At 36.2% G+C, this 16,315-nt stretch overlaps 1 protein-coding gene across 1 annotated transcript in view; it reads left to right on the forward strand.

Annotated features, from left to right (window-relative positions):
- Positions 1–1,660: 1,660 nt before the first annotated feature.
- PARD6B (par-6 family cell polarity regulator beta) overlaps positions 1,661–16,315 on the forward strand; it is a 69,014-nt gene continuing 54,359 nt past the window's right edge. Inside the window, exon 1 of the mRNA XM_053692865.1 lies at positions 1,661–1,992. Coding sequence (XP_053548840.1) covers positions 1,927–1,992 — 66 coding nt within the window. The 5' untranslated portion in view covers positions 1,661–1,926. The remainder of the gene's footprint in view (positions 1,993–16,315) is intronic.

The raw sequence follows: 16,315 nt of genomic DNA on the forward strand, positions 1-16,315 counted from the left end.
TGACATGTGCTGCTGTGGCTGATGTAGTGTATAGTGTCATGCTGATACTTCACACATTAAGGTAAGGTTTATTTTTATAGGGTTTTTTTTTCTCTCTGTCTCAGATTTTACAGCTTCCCATAGTAGTTCTGCTGTTCCAGTCAGTAAACTTATATTTGTCTGCACCTCCATGCTTCCTCCTCAGTCTTTACCTTGCTTGCTCCTCTTGGCTGCCCTAAATCTCTTTAACCAGCTAACCTTACACCAGAATCACATTCAAAAGCATATTAAATTATTCCACAGTGGAGGAATTTATATATGTATTTACTTATTAGTACTGCTTAGGTTCAGTTTCACATATTGCAATTTATTTCATTTTCTTAAATGATTAGCCCAGCAGTGGGCTAATAATTTAAAAAAAATAGATAAAATAAATTGATTTAGTTGTTTTTGTTGGTATGTTAGGGTGGAGAGCGAAATTGCATGGGGGGGGGGGGGGGGCAAGAAAATGTTTGCCCAGGGTCAAGTCAATATTAAAAACAGCCCTGTGGAGCACTACCTGACAGGAAATAGTACTTTTGCAAATGGATAACATTCTTGCAAAACTGCTGCCATATAGTGCTCCAGAAATGGACTGGCTCCTAAGCATATGTCCCTGCTTACCAACAAAAAAATACCAAGAGAAGGAAGAAAAAATTATAATAGGAGAAAATTAGGAAGTTGTTAAAAATTGTGTGTGCTATCTGAATCATGAAAGAAAAATATTGGGTTTCATATAAGGGAGAAAATGTAAATGTAAATTGTACCTTTAAGAAAACACACATATTAAGTATCTATATGCTCAGGAGAGACTGTGAAGTCTAGTTTTTTTTCTCCCCAAAACTACCTGACTTAAAATCAGCTAAGAATATGGAACAATTAGGAAATAAAAAAAAAAACAAGTACAAAAACTACAACAAAACAACTATCTGAAGCCAAAACTTTTTAATAAAAGTGTTATTTCAGGTAAAGGGTTGAATTTGCTAAAAAATATATTGTATAGATAGCATAGAAAACATCGTTTTTTTTAATTCAGCACCATAATATTTTAAAAACAGCTTTAAAAGAAAAAAAAGATAAAAAAAAAAAAAAAAAAAAAGCATAAGCTGAAAGCTGAATTGGCGAAACAATCTAAACTAAAAATGAGCTCCAAATAGATACACTGCAACTTTCTTGCAATGATTTAGAATCACCTACTAGCAACCCTAGCTGAGTGACACTTTGTTCGTATCATACAGATTGAACCCTAATGTTTTAAATACTTGTTTTTCTGTTGGCAATGATTTTGATGCTGCACTATTTTACTTAAACGTTTACCTTCCTTTCAATTAAAATGATGCACTGTGGTACTCGAGCTAAAAAAAAGTATGATTGCCAATTTGGGCACACACTTGTCCTGAAGATTTCATAGTCTAACGCCATTCTGCATTGGAAAATCCTTCGTTTTATGCCAGCCAAGCATTTGTTACTGTTGTCATGGCAGCCTGTCGACGTGACGTCAGCACGTACGCACACTTTTCTTTCCCAACCTTTCTGTGTAACCTTTTCGTCTCCTCCTACTCTGCAGGTGGCTTCGCATGCCAGTGGAAAGGGGTCGGACTTTCCTCAGGAGCGATCAGAGCCATTGACCAATGAGATGGGAGGAAGAAAGTTGACGCGCTGCATCCCAAGTAGCTCGCGATACCTGCGCGCGCCGGGGGTCCTAGGACAGGTGCGCGCACTGCCTGAGATCGAGGCCGTTCCCTTATCCCGTGGGAGGAGGTCGGTGTAAGGTGACGCAGGAGGCCCCGGTGACGGAGAGGGGAAGGTCTTGAGACATTGATACGGTGTAGTTTCGAGGAGAAAGGTGGAGGGTTTAGTGGCTGGAGAAAGAAGCGGGAGTCGTTAGAGCTCCTGGAAAAGGGCAACATGAACCGTGGATACCGTGCGGCGAGCAGCACCAAGTCCCTGTGTACTGTGGAGGTGAAGAGCAAGGTGCGTGTATAGTAGGGCACTGCTACATCCTGCTCAGGTAGAGCTAGAACACAGCGGCAATAAATATGATACAAATGATTAATGATCAGGTGTCCAAAGGTCTGCATTATAATACAATTTCTTATTAATATATCAGATTGTCGCTATCATGGGATGTCAGCCTTAGTGATTTACAAAATTAGGGATGGCTATGAAAAAGGTACAGAATTGTCCATAATATGTTTTTGTCTTGAGGTTAAACATTCATTTTTTTTTTTTAAAGATTTGTCACCCAGTGTAAGGTATTTCTTATAACAAGGATTCAAATATATTTTTGTTTGTTTTGAAACTTTAAATCCAGCCATAATATTAATGCGATTGTCAAATAATTTCTCGGAGTATGGGAATCGGGGGAATTAGCATGATTTAAACATGTAAGGAACCACCAGAAGTAACAGGATTAGCTAATTCTTAGTTTAGTGTTATAATTTTGATATAGTATTTTTTTTATTTTAGCATACTTCATTTGTCAATGCCATAAGAATTTCAAGAATACATCAAAAAGGGAAAAAATGTTTGGGAATATTTTTTTCAAGTTTGTGTATTTTTTTGCTTGACATCTATAGACCAATAACTCCTGACATTTACTATTGAAATGTTTTGAAGAAAACTGAGCCCCGCTTAACAGCTCCAGTGGAATGCCATTCCCTTGTGAAAGTTGTCTTGTAAGAATGTTGTAGTATGGTGCTTACGTTGCCAGATATGCATTGCTCTATGGTGCTGCTGGCCCCTCAAAATTCTCTGGCATTTATGATTTGTTACATAGGCATACTTGGTCATTGTAGTATTCTAAAGTTTTACTTTTATTTTCTAAACTATTTCCAGTAGATTTAATTTACTACTCTGTGTTCATTCACTCTACTTTATTAAACAATCTTTATCTTTTTAAATAATGGCTTCTACTTTTTTGTACTTCTGTTCATTGAGTGTTGTAGCCCACTGGAGGTGGAGAGGACCAGTTCCACCTGGGGAAAATATAAATAAACATTGTTGTTAACATACTCAACAAAATGTTCCTTGTACACATTAAAGCTGCTTAAAATATGCAATGTGGGCTGGGCTTGCATTAAATAAGTAACTGTATGTTTAAAGTGACATGCAACCCAATTTTTCTTTCATGATTCAGAGCATACAATTTGAAATTACTTTCAGATTTACTTGTATTATGAAATTTGCTTCATTCTCTTGATATCCTTTCTTGAAGGAGCAGCAGAGCACTACTGGGAGCAAGCTGAACACGGTTTTAAAAACCTTTTGTATTGTTTTGTAGTACCCGTTTAAACATATTTTATCTCCTTTAAGGTCAATAAAGTACAGATATAAATGAGCTACTATCATTTTGTTAAACTGTATAATGTTGCAGAAATCTGACTTATGTGCTTCCAACTTTTGCAGGAGATAGAAAAACCCATGTACTCAGAAAGAAACCCTATATAATAAATAGGGAAAACAAAAAGAATGCTCTTTTAGCACTTTAATTAATAAACACAGGTTAAAATTTAACTTTTACTAAATATTCAATAAAATGACAGCTTCAATAATAATTTTAGAATGAATTATTTTAGCGTGCCAGAAAGAAAACATTAAAAACACAGCTCTGTTGGAAGAGACTTGATACAGTGAGTGTAATCAGAATTTACAATGTTGCTAAACACTGGATAGGTACAAAGGGAAAATACAGTAGGTTTGGGGGAGATGAGATTGTAATGTTGTGTTAAAGGGACACTGAACCCAAATTATTTCTTGCATGATTCAGATAGAGCATGACATTTTAAGCAACTTTCTAATTTACTCCTATTATCAAATTTTCTTCATTCTCTTGGTATCTTTATTTGAAATGCAAAAATGTAAGTTTAGATGCCAGCCCAATTTTGGTGAACAACCTGGGTTGTTCTTGCTGATTGGTGGATAAATTCATCCACCAATAAAAAAGTGCTGTCCAGAGTCTAAACCAAAAAAAGCTTAGATTTTGTCTTTTTCAAATAAAGATAGCAAGAGAACAAAGAAATTGATAATAGGAGTAAATTAGAAAGTTACTTAAAATGACATGCTCTATCTGAATCGCGAAAGAAAAAAATTGTGTTCAGTGTCCCCTTAAGGAAAAACCTCTAATTGGGATCAATGCCCTGTATCCCCTATATTGGGGTACAGTAATCGTTCTGTTAAAATTATCGTCTCCTTCCCCCCCCCCCCATTCTTAAGCAACAATATATTTAAGGCTAAATTTGTTATGATTGTGGTCTTAAACAACAGAGTGCAGTTAAAAAATTAACGGATGCCCCTGACGCAGTCGCTTTTCACTTTACGCTTTCTCATTAACCCCTTAATGACCGACGTGCAGGGTACGTCCTCCAAAAAAATGTCCTTAACGACCTGTACGTCGTCGCTTTTTGAAAGCAGTGGAATCGATCCTGATCGCTTTCAGCCACTTTCATGTTATTGCAGTGATGCCTTGATATAGAGGCATCCTGCAATAACTGTTTTAAGCAGTCCGATGCAGAGAGAGCCACTCTGTGACCCTCTCTGCATCGGCTATTGATGGCTATGATTGTTGGTTGGTGGGTGGGAGCGTGCGTGTCCAGGGAGGCGAGTGGGCGGCCATCAGTAGAGGAGGGGGGGCGGGATCGCGTGTGGGTGCACGTGTGAAACTGCCCAAAACATTGAAGTGGAAGAGGCACAAGGTGGGACAGGATGGGAGTAAAAAATATTAACAATCTGGGAGGGGGTGGGGGGTTGGGTGTTGAGGGGGGGAAGCTACCCTACAGAAAAACTTAAAAAATAAATAAAAAAATAAACATTTGATTCCAAACTGGGTACTGGCAGACAGCTGCCAGTACCCAATATGGTGCACAATAAGGCAGAGGGGGGGTGGGAGTTAGAGAGCTGTTGGGGGGGGGGGCAGGGAGGTTATGGATAAGGGGGGAATCCTACACAGCAGAATTATTTTTTTAAAAAACAAAACAAAAACTTATTTTAGTACTGGCAGACTTTCTGCCAGTACTTAAGATGGCGAAGACAATTGTGGGGTGGGAGAGGGAAGAGAGCTGTTTGGGAGGGATCAGGGGGTATGATGTGTCAGGTGGGAGGCTGATCTCTACACTAAAGCTAAAATTAACCCTGAAAGCTCCCTATAAGCTACCTAATTAACCCCTTCACTGCTAGCCATAATAAACGTGTGATGCACAGCAGCATTTAGCGGCCTTCTAATTACCAAAAAGCAACGCCAAAGCCATATATGTCTGCTATTTCTGAACAAAGGGGATCCTAGAGAAGCATTTACAACCATTTGTGCCATAATTGCACAAGCTGAAAAAGGAAACAATTTCTTTTTATTTGATCGCGTTTGGCGGTGAAATGGTGGCATGAAATATACCAAAATGGGCCTAGATCAATACTTGGGGTTGTCTACTGCACTACACTAAAGCTAAAATTAACCCTACAAGCTCCCTAATTAACCCCTTCACTGCTGGGCATAATACACGTGTGGTGGGCAGTGGCATTTAGCGACCTCCTAATTGCCAAAAAGCAACACCAAAGCCATATATGTCTGCTATTTCTGAACAAAGGAGATCCTAGAGAAGCATTTACAACCGTTTGTGCCATAATTGCACAAGCTGTTTGTAAATAAATTCAGCGAGAAACCTAAAGTTTGTGAAAAAAATTGTGAAAAAGGAAACAATTTTTTTTTATTTGATCGCATTTGGCGGTGAAATGGTGGCATGAAATATACCAAAATGGGCCTAGATAAATGCTTTGGGATGTCTTCTAAATATAAATATATACATGTCAAGGGATATTCAGGGATTCCTGAAAGATATCAGTGTTCCAATGTAACTAGCGCTAATTTTGAAAAAAAGTGGTTTGGAAATAGCAAAGTGCTACTTATATTTATGGCCCTATAACTTGCAAAGAACATGTAAACATTGGGTATTTCTAAACTCGGGACAAAATTTAGAAACTATTTAGAATGTGTGTATTTTGGTGGTTGTAGATGTGTAACAGCTTTTGGGGGTAAAAGTTAGAAAAAGAGTTTTTTTTTTTTTTTTTTTTTTTTTTTTTTTTTTTTCCTCATATCATATTTTATATTTTTTTATAGTAAATTATAAGATATGATGAAAATAATGGTATCTTTAGAAAGTCCATTTAATGGCGAGAAAAACGGTATATAATATGTGTGGGTAAAGTAAATGAGTAAGAGGAAAATTACAGCTAAACACAAACACTGCAGAAATGTAAAAATAGCCATTGTCATTAAGGGTAAGAAAATTGAAAAATGGTCCGGTCATTAAGGGGTTAAAGGGACACTGAACCCAATTTTTTTTCTTTTGTGATTCCAATAGAGCAGGCAATTTTAAGCAACTTTCTAATTTACTCCTATTATCAATTTTTCTTCGTTCTCTTCCTATCTTTATTTGAAAAAGAAGGCATCTACACGTTTTTATTAGTTCAGGACTCTGGACAGCACTTTTTTATTGATGAATTCACCAATCGGCAAAAACAACCCAGGTTGTTCACCAAAAATGGGCCGGCATCTAAAGTTACATTCTTGCATTTCAAATAAAGATACCAAGAGAATGAAGAAAATTTGATAATAGGAGTAAATTAGAAAGTTGCTTAAAATTTCATGCTGTATCTGAATCACGAAAGAAAACATTTGGGTTCAGTGTCCCTTTAATAAATAAATATATATCTATATAATTTTTTTTTTTTTAGCATCCGTATAGAAATGAAACTAGCTCCTTTTTAATATTCCTTTTGGCTTTTGAATTCCAAATACATTTGCCTATCCCTGTTGTAAGTAGATAATGCTATGCAGTGTTCTCCACAAAAAAACTTTGCCAGCTGGGTGGCATTATGAAGAAGCTGCATGGGGACAATGTAATACTTTGTAAAATAATATTTTCTGTTATTTATAGATGTTACTTTAAATGGATATTAAACACATTATTTCTTTAATGATTCAGATAGAGCATGCAACTTTCTAATTTACTTATTTTATCAATTTTTCTTCGTTCTCTTGTTATCATTTTTGGTTCCGAACCTGGGTTACGCTTGCTTATTGGTAGCTAAATAAAGCCACCAATCAGCAAGCTCTATCCAGGGTGCTGAACCTAAAATGGGCCAACGCCTAAGCTTTTCATTCCTGCTTTTTAAATAAAGATAGAAAGAGAACAAAGATACATTGATAATAGGAGTAAATTAGAAAGTTGCTTAAAATTTTATGCGCTATCTGAACCATAAAAAAAAAATTTGGCTTTAATATTCCTTTATGCTGTCCAAAGCAAAACATAAATACATAATTTAATACATATCCATTTCATGATAACTTGTGCAGCAAACATTGAAAACAATGAATATTAACTAATTTTAGCTTAATTTTGGTTTGAATATTAGCCAGGTGGTCAGTAAAATCAGGCGGGTGATGTGCCCATTAAATATGTCCTAAAGCCAACGCCGCTATGCATTTTTTATTCTTTTATACTTAAATAAATTACACTAATTTGCTTTCTGTTAAATATGCTCTTCATGCATCTGTTAAAGGTTGTACAGTAAACGTTATTTAAAAATATTACTACCTCCTGCAGGTTTTCTGAAACGTGAAGTTCCCAAAAGACCACCATTTGAGTTAGCTTTATTTATCAAGTTAAACCAGGGCTTGACCAATTTCTTCAAAAACCTAGGAGCCAGCTGAAAAAATCTGCGAGCCAGCAGTTTTGAATCTGCCACATGAGTATATGCTCCTAATTTGTTAACAAGTGAGGAGACTTTTGTTCCCAATAAGGGAACCTGTCCCTCTGAGTTCTGGGTGAGCATTTGTCATCTGCAGTTTTGCTTACATTCAAATGTACTTGCTGTTGCTGCTTGTCAACCATCTCGGACTGTTTGCTCCATTTTAAGGCCACCAAACCAAAGTTTGAAATTACTATTCAATGTGTTCTTACTATGTAAGTATTTCCTTTATCTATAGGGGACATACTACACCTACAAACATTTACCAAATGTTTGAATTTAAACATAACCTCACCAGATTCCCTAAAGTTCTCTTATCTGGCAAAATTATTATTTTAGAAGTCTTGTCAGGCACTGCAAGGTCCCTCAAAGCATTTTAGAAAGGCACATTTTAGTTTGAGAGCTGTATATCTCTATAAGTGTGGTTTTACGTATCAAGGAGAGACACATTCATTCATTACAATGTTAAAAAAATGCATGGTTTCTCTATATGTTGGCATTTTTTTCATGAAGTCCTTAGTGTTCAAAATAAATAACATGTTATGAAATCTCTCATAAAGGCAGAATACGTTGAGGGGCGTAATAGCATTATGTTAAGTAATAAGGTGAAATATTTTGTGGTTTAAAGCAACACAAAACACAATTGTTCTTTAATGATTTCGATAGCACATCATCCTATTTTAACCCCTTAGTGTCCAGACCATTTTTTTAAAAAAAATTTACCCTTAAGGACTAGGGCTATTTTTACATTTCTGTGGTGTTTGTGTTTAGCTGTAATTTTCCTCTTACTCATTTACTGTACCCATACATATTATTTTTCTCGCTATTAAATGGACTTTCTAAAGATACAATTATTTTCATCATATCTTATAATTTACTATAATTTTTTTGATAAAATATGATGGAAAAATGGAAAGAAACCCAAAAAATTTCGAACTTTGACCCCCAAAATCTGTAACGTATCTACAATCACCTAAAACAGTCATGCTAAATAGTTTCTAATTTTTGTCCTGAGTTTAGAAATACCCAATGTTTACATGTTCTTTGCTTTTTTTGCAAGTTATAGGGCAATAAGTACAAGTAGCACTTGGCTATTTCCAAACCATTTTTTTTTTTTTCTTCCAAAATTAGCGATAGTTTTATTGTAACACTGATATCTGTCAGGAATCCCTGAAAAACCCTTCATGTGTGTGTATATTTTATATATCTAGGCCCAGTTTTATTGTAACACTGATATCTGTCAGGAATCCCTGAAAAACCCTACTTTTTCACTAACTTTAGGTTTCTCACTGAAATACATTTGTTAAATTATGCATGTAATTTGTGCTCTGGATAGCTGAAAATTTATATAATCGAAAATATTACATCCGGCTACTTCATAATGCATCCTGACTAGCAACATTTTCTGTGGAGAGCACTGGTTATTATGAGTAAAAAGATAAGTACCCCACTTCCTCTGAGTATGATGGACAACAGATCATTGTATAGCCACTTTGCATAGTTTAAGGTTTCTGTGGAGAAAATAAGTGTTTCCACTGGAGCAAGGGATTCTGGGTAAGGATATGCAAATGCTCTTCACAATGAATAATGTTCTATAATGAAAGAATGTACTGTCCCTGACATCAGTTTGGATAAGGGTGTAGAACATAACAAAAGGTGCCTAAGTTAGAAGCAGTAGTACCAGTCTAGTGCCATGTTATCAGATTCACTTGCCTTTTTGTTACAGGCTGTTGAGGACACAGGGATGTGTTGGCTTTACATAATTATACTGCTTTATTTTAGAAACTTTAAAGTACAGTACTGCATAATTGCATTGCTCAATGTACCCTTCTTACCTTACTCATCCATATCTAAAGCAAATATTATCACACCAAGTTGCTTGCTAAGTGGTCAGGCTGACTATTCCTGAGCTTTTTGTTGTTTTTTTTTAACATGTTATTTGAAAAGCAGTAAGTGGTGCAGCCAATTGGTTTCCTATATCTGGCCACAAACTCACATCATATGCATTTTTGCAGATCCCACATGGGATACTTTGTGATTGTCTCTAATGCCCGGTGGAGGTGTTGCTGGTTCAGGCAATTACACACCCCAGTGAAGGTGTTCATCTTCACTTCACAAATATTAACTTAAAATATATCAGAAAACATCAGCAACTATGTGGGATCTGTGAAAATGTTGGCGACCAGAGTAACTCTAGAGCCGTGCATACATTTTGAGAGAGCTTTCGCAACACGGGAATAACCATCCAGTGTGATCATAGTATGCTTTGCACATTAATATCTTTGCTATTTTTAATCATTTATTTTAACATCACCCAGCTCCCTGGTACTCCCCTCCCCACCCACATGATCCCACGGACTCCCATCCATTTGATCTTTTCTTAATGTGTCTTTAAAGTATTTTTCTATAAGTGCACAGTGTACATACTGTAATTGTACACCAAATGTTAAGCCCCTTGTGGATTGCAATAAACATTGTTTCCTCCCAATACGAATAAGTTCCCCAGATTTACTGCTGTTTTTTTTTTTTTTTTCTTCATTTGACACGTCCTTTGCTTTGAGTAATAAACTACATGTTACTGATATTTTTGTAAAAAATATTTTGGGCTAATATGGATTGGTGAAGAGGGAACACCTCCATGTAATTGTCTGAACCAGCAACACCTCCACTGTGTGCTACAGCCAATCACAAAGTATCTCATGTGTGATCTGCGAAAATGCCCATACAGTCTGCACGAAGGGAAGTATGTTGTGTGACTAACTTTACTGCCTTGTTGCTTTTCAATGAAGGAAAAAAAAAAACGTAGGAAGGGGTATGTCAACATGGACTCTGAGCAGGGGTGCACATATTGATTTACAAAAGTATTTATAAAGTTAAAAAAGGAATTATTGAGCAATGTAAAAAAAAAACTTAAACTTAAATTTGGTCCATTTTTTTTTTTTTTTAAAGATCATTAACCTTAAAGTGAATGTAACGTTTAATGAAAAAGTGCCCAGTATCTAAAAATACTCTTAAATACAGGGACACCTTTATTCATTAAAGTTTTACATTAAAGCTCCTTTTTAAAAATACAGTACTTACCTTTTTCTTTATGGAAAGATGACCGGCGATCCTCTGCCCGCTTCTCCTGCTGTAGTTAGCAGATCGATGATGAACCAGCTTCCTCCAATCGCTTCATTGCCTCACGAGCTGGACGCCAAAGGGGGCACGCAATGATTGGAGGAAGCCGGATTCGTCATTGCTGTGCTAACTACAGCAGGAGCTGCGGGCGGAGGATCGCCGGTCTGTTTAACATACAGAAAAAGTAAGTATTTTAAAAAAGAAACATTCATTTTAAAGTTTAATGACTGAAAGTGCCCCTGTTTTTAAGAGTATTTTTAGCAACCGGGCACTTATTGACTTTACATTCACTTTAATTTATTTAATTACAAATGCATTAAGTACCTTTTTAAAATAAAGCAATATAATTATGTAAAACCAACACATCCTGTGTTCATAAACAAACTGCTTCTTTTTGCTATGCCCTACGCCCATATTATTATATAATAGTGTTCAGTCTATGAATAGAAAGGTTGTCATTATTCAGAAGCAATATTTAACTGTAGATGTTTTACATAACAAACTTATAAAGTTACAGTAACAATTAAAAATATGTTAAAGGGATAGTCTAGTCAAAATTAAACTGATGATTCAGAGCATGCAATTTTATTCTACTTTCTAATTTACTCCTATTATCAATTTTTCTTCATTCTCCTGGTATCTTTATTTGAAAAATCAAGAATGTAAACATAGGAGCTGGCCCATTTTTCATTTAGCACCTGAGTAGTGCTTGCTGATTGGCTACATTTAGACACCAACCTTCAAGCGCTACCCAGGTACTGAACCAAAGAACCAAAAATGTGTGCAGGCTCCTAAGCTTACATTCTTGCCTTTTCAGGTAAAGATAGCAAGGGAATGAGGGGGGAAAAACAACCGTTCCACGCTCTCTAGATAGGCCAAAAAGCATGTTTTACACACCGGGAGCATTATTCACACTTTAAAGGGACGTAAATCCCCATGTAGTTGGAGTATATTAAAACTATGAGTAAACTGATGTTACATTTTTGTCATTATTTCCGTGATGAATTAAGTGCACAGAATTGGTTTCCCTCAAGCATGGATAAATTTTTGTTAGCAAAATAGAAGTGTGAAATACTGATACCTACTTAGTAATCTTTAGATAAAATATCTAATTTTAAAAAGCATCTAACCTATAAATATGTAATGTTAATAGACTAAAAAAAAGTGGTCAAACTTGCCAAAATATTTAAATCATTAACACCTAATGATACCTCCTAAAACAAATCTTGAAATACAGTACTTGCTTAGGATTTTGGCGCCAGACCTAAAGTTTCATAGTCAGTGATTAATCAGATTTTTTTTTTTTTATCATATTATGCATATTTATATTCGGTCACTTTAGAGTTAATAATATTTACTGACATTAAATGTCCTTGAAATACATTTATACACTCGCCAAAGGAGTTTTAATATACCTGATTTATTTTATACTCCAAATAAGTGCTTTTTATTTGTTGCTATAAATTTTGTATAGCACTATAGGTTATATTAAGTTTGTGTTTAAAAACAAAACAAAACAAAAAAAGTACTCTACTGTAAGTATGGTTTGTTAAAGTAATTACTTATGTTTGTACATATAAAGTCACAAACAACACTTAGTACAGTGTTGTGGTTGAATATGTTTGTTTAATATATGCACCGTATGTGCACAGCAATTAAGCACTGTATAGTAATATATGCATACAAAATAAACCCTTTTAAAACTTTCAGGTTTGTTAGCACAGAGCAGTATGGTAAGTAACCTCTTAAACACCAGTCATCATGTTTCTCTTTTTTTTTTTTTATTGTGTCCATTTAGGCTAAGTTAATGTACTGCTCTGAGAAATCTCGGTGTACCATGTAGGCAGCAAATTGCAGAACAAAACACACAGTACCTGCTCTACGTGTAGTTATATATAATGGTTAAAAAACATACTTTATATGCAGGCCCAGTACACACCCCTTTTAAAAGCCTCTTGTTTATCTTCCTGAGATGTGACTAATTTGTGACAGGTATAATCAAGTCCCTGTACATAACCAGTCACTGTAGGATTGTCAGGGTTCTGCATTTCTTGGAATGTGCTACATGCTCTGGGGTGAGGGGAAATACTAAAATCTTTAGACTTAAAGGGACACTGAACCCAATTTTTTTTCTTTCGTAATTCAGATAGAGCATGACATTTTAAGCAACTTTCTAATTTACTCCTATTATAACATTTTCTTCATTCTCTTGGTATCTTTATTTAAAATGCAAGAATGTAAGTTTAGATCCCGGCCCATTTTTGGTGAACAACCCGGGTTGTCCTTGCTGATTGGTGGATAAATTCATCCACCAATAAATTGCTGTCTAGAGTCTGAACCAAAAAAAGCTTAGATGTTGTTTTTTTCAAATAAAGATAGCAAGAGAATGAAGACATTTTTTATAATAGGAGTAAATTAGAAAGTTGCTTAAAATGTCATGCTCTATCTGAGTCACGAAAGAAAAAAATGTGAGTTCAGTGTCCCTTTAAATTAAAGGAAAAGCAGGCAAAATAAATAATGAAAGTGCATTGCAAAATTCTTTCACTGTGCATAATTATTCTAGATTGTAAATTCCCATGGGAATAGGGCCCTCAATTCCTCCTGTATGTGTTTGTAAATTTTCTCCTGTCTCTTACAAATGTTATAATATTGTTTTATTTACATTAATTGTATCCATGGGCAGCGCTGCAGAATATGTTGGAGCTTCATAAATAAAGTATAATAATAATTTGATGGGGAATTACATCTTAAGTTGAATGAAATCAGCTCTCAACATAATTCCTTTCACTCACCCCCTCAAATGCTCTCAATCAACCACAACCCACATAACCTTAAACTTAGCTCATTCTCCCCTGTCACTGAGGAAGAAGTTTCGGTATTTATACTGCACTCTCACCTCACTACCTGTCCCCTTGACCCTATCCCCTCACAGCTACTCCCCTCCCTCTCTGCTACCCTCACCCCTATACTCACACACTTTCAACCTCTCCCTCAGCACCGGTATATTTCCCTCATCGTTGAAACATGCACTGGTCACACTTATCCTCAAAAAACCTTCCCTTGATCCTACCTCCCCATCCAACTACTGCCCTATTTCCCTCTTGCTTCAAAGCTTCTCGAAAAACTAGTTTATGCACGCCTATCCCATTTCCTTACAATAAACTCCCTCCTTGACCCACTGCAATCTGGATTTCGTCCCCATCACTCCACAGAGACATCAATTGTTAAGGTTACCAACGACCTACTTACAGCAAAATCCTTCGGCATCTGTGACACAGCCCTCTTGTGGCTCTCTTCCTACCTGTCAAACCGTACCTTTAGTGTAGCCTTCTCTGGGGCCTCCTCTGCCCCGTCACCACTTTCTGTCGGAGTACCGCAAGTCTCTGTCCTCTGTCCCCTTCTCTTCTCAATCTACACGTCATCACTAGGTTCCCTAATAAAGTCCCACAGCTTACAATATCATTTGTATGCTGACGACACCCAAATCTACTTCTCTGCACCAGACCTATCTTCTTCCTTGCTAACCCGTGTCACTAACTGTCTTTCTTTCATGTAATTGGCAAGAGTCCATGAGCTAGTGACGTATGGGATATACATTCCTACCAGGAGGGGCAAAGTTTACCAAACCTCAAAATGCCTATAAATACACCCCTCACCAGACCCACAATTCAGTTTTACAAACTTTGCCTCCCATGGAGGTGGTGAAGTAAGTGTGTGCTAGATTTCTACGTTGATATGCGCTTCGCAGCAGGCTGAAGCCCGGTTTTCCTCTCAGAGTGCAGTGAATGTCAGAGGGATGTGAAGAGAGTATTGCCTATTTGAATACTATGGTCTTCCTCTAGGGGATCTATTTCATAGGTTCTCTGTTATCGGTCGTAGAGATTTCTTCTCCTACCTCCCTTTTCAGATCGACGATATACTCTTATATACCATTACCTCTACTGATTCTCGTTTCAGTACTGGTTTGGCCATCTACTATATGTAGATGACTGTCTTAGGGTAAGTAAGTCTTATTTCTATTCATGACACTCTCAGCTATGGTTTGGCACTTTATATGTAAAGTTCTAAATATATGTTTTAAACTTATATTTGCCATGATTCAGGATAATCAGTATTCCTTCTTTCAGACTGTCAGTTTCTTTTTTTGGGAAAATGCATAAGAACTAAATATTTTTTCTTACCTTAAAATTTTCAATTGACTTTTTTCTTTTAAATTGCGGGCTGTTAGGCTCGCGGGTGCAGAAAATGCTACAATTTATTGCGTCATTTTTGGCGCGAGAATTTCGTCATTTCCAGCGTCATAGTTGGCGCCGGAAGTTTTCACGTAGTTGCGTCATTTTTGGCGCATGTTTGTTGCAGAAGTTTTTTTGGCGTCATACTTGGCGCCAGTTTTTTCACATTATTTCAGTCTCACTTTTTAGTTGCTTCTGGTTTCTAGAGGCTTGTTTTGTTTTGCATTTTTTCCCATTCCTGAAACTGTCATTTAAGGAATTTGATACATTTTGCTTTATATGTTGTTTTTTCTATTACATATTGCAAGATGTCACTACCTGACCCTGGATCAGAATCTACTTCTGGAAAGATGCTGTCTGATGTTGGTTCTACCAAAGCTAAGTGCATTTGTTGTAAACTTTTGGTATCTGTTCCTCCGGCTGTAGTTTGTGTTAGTTGTCATGATAAACTATCTAACGCGGATAATATTTCCATTAGTAATAATCCATTACCTGTTGTTGTTGTTGTTCCTTCAACATCTAATGTTCAGGATGTTCCTGTTAATGTTAAAGAATTTGTTTCTAATTCTATTCGGAAGGCTCTGTCTGTTATTCCTCCTTCTAGTAAACGTAAAAGGTCTTTTAAAACTTCTCATATTTCAGATGAATTTTTAAATGACCGCCATCATTCTGACTTATCTATCTCTGATGAGGATCTATCTGGTTCAGAAGATTCTGCCTCAGATATTGACACTGATAAATCTTCATATTTGTTTAAGATGGAGTTTATTTGTTCTTTACTTAAAGAAGTGTTAATTGCATTAGATATGGAGGAGTCTAGTCCTCTTGATATTAAAACTAATAAGCGTTTAAATTCAGTTTTTAAACCTCATGTAGTTATTCCAGAAGTTTTTCCAGTTCCTGATGCTATTTCAGAAGTAATTTCTAGGGAATGGAATAGTCTGGGTACTTCATTTACTCCTTCTCCAAGGTTTAAGAAATTGTACCCTTTGCCATCTGATAGATTAGAGTTTTGGGAAAAAATCCCCAAAGTTGATGGGGCTATTTCTACTCTTGCTAAACGTACTACTATTCCTACGGCAGATAGTACTTCTTTTAAGGATCTTTTAGATAGGAAGCTTGAATAATTTCTAAGGAAGGCTTATTTATGTTCAGGTAATCTTCTTAGACCTGCTATTTCTTTGGCTGATGTTGCTGCAGCT

The sequence above is a fragment of the Bombina bombina genome, chromosome 1 (genome assembly GCF_027579735.1).
Source record: "Bombina bombina isolate aBomBom1 chromosome 1, aBomBom1.pri, whole genome shotgun sequence".
NCBI lineage: Eukaryota > Metazoa > Chordata > Amphibia > Anura > Bombinatoridae > Bombina > Bombina bombina.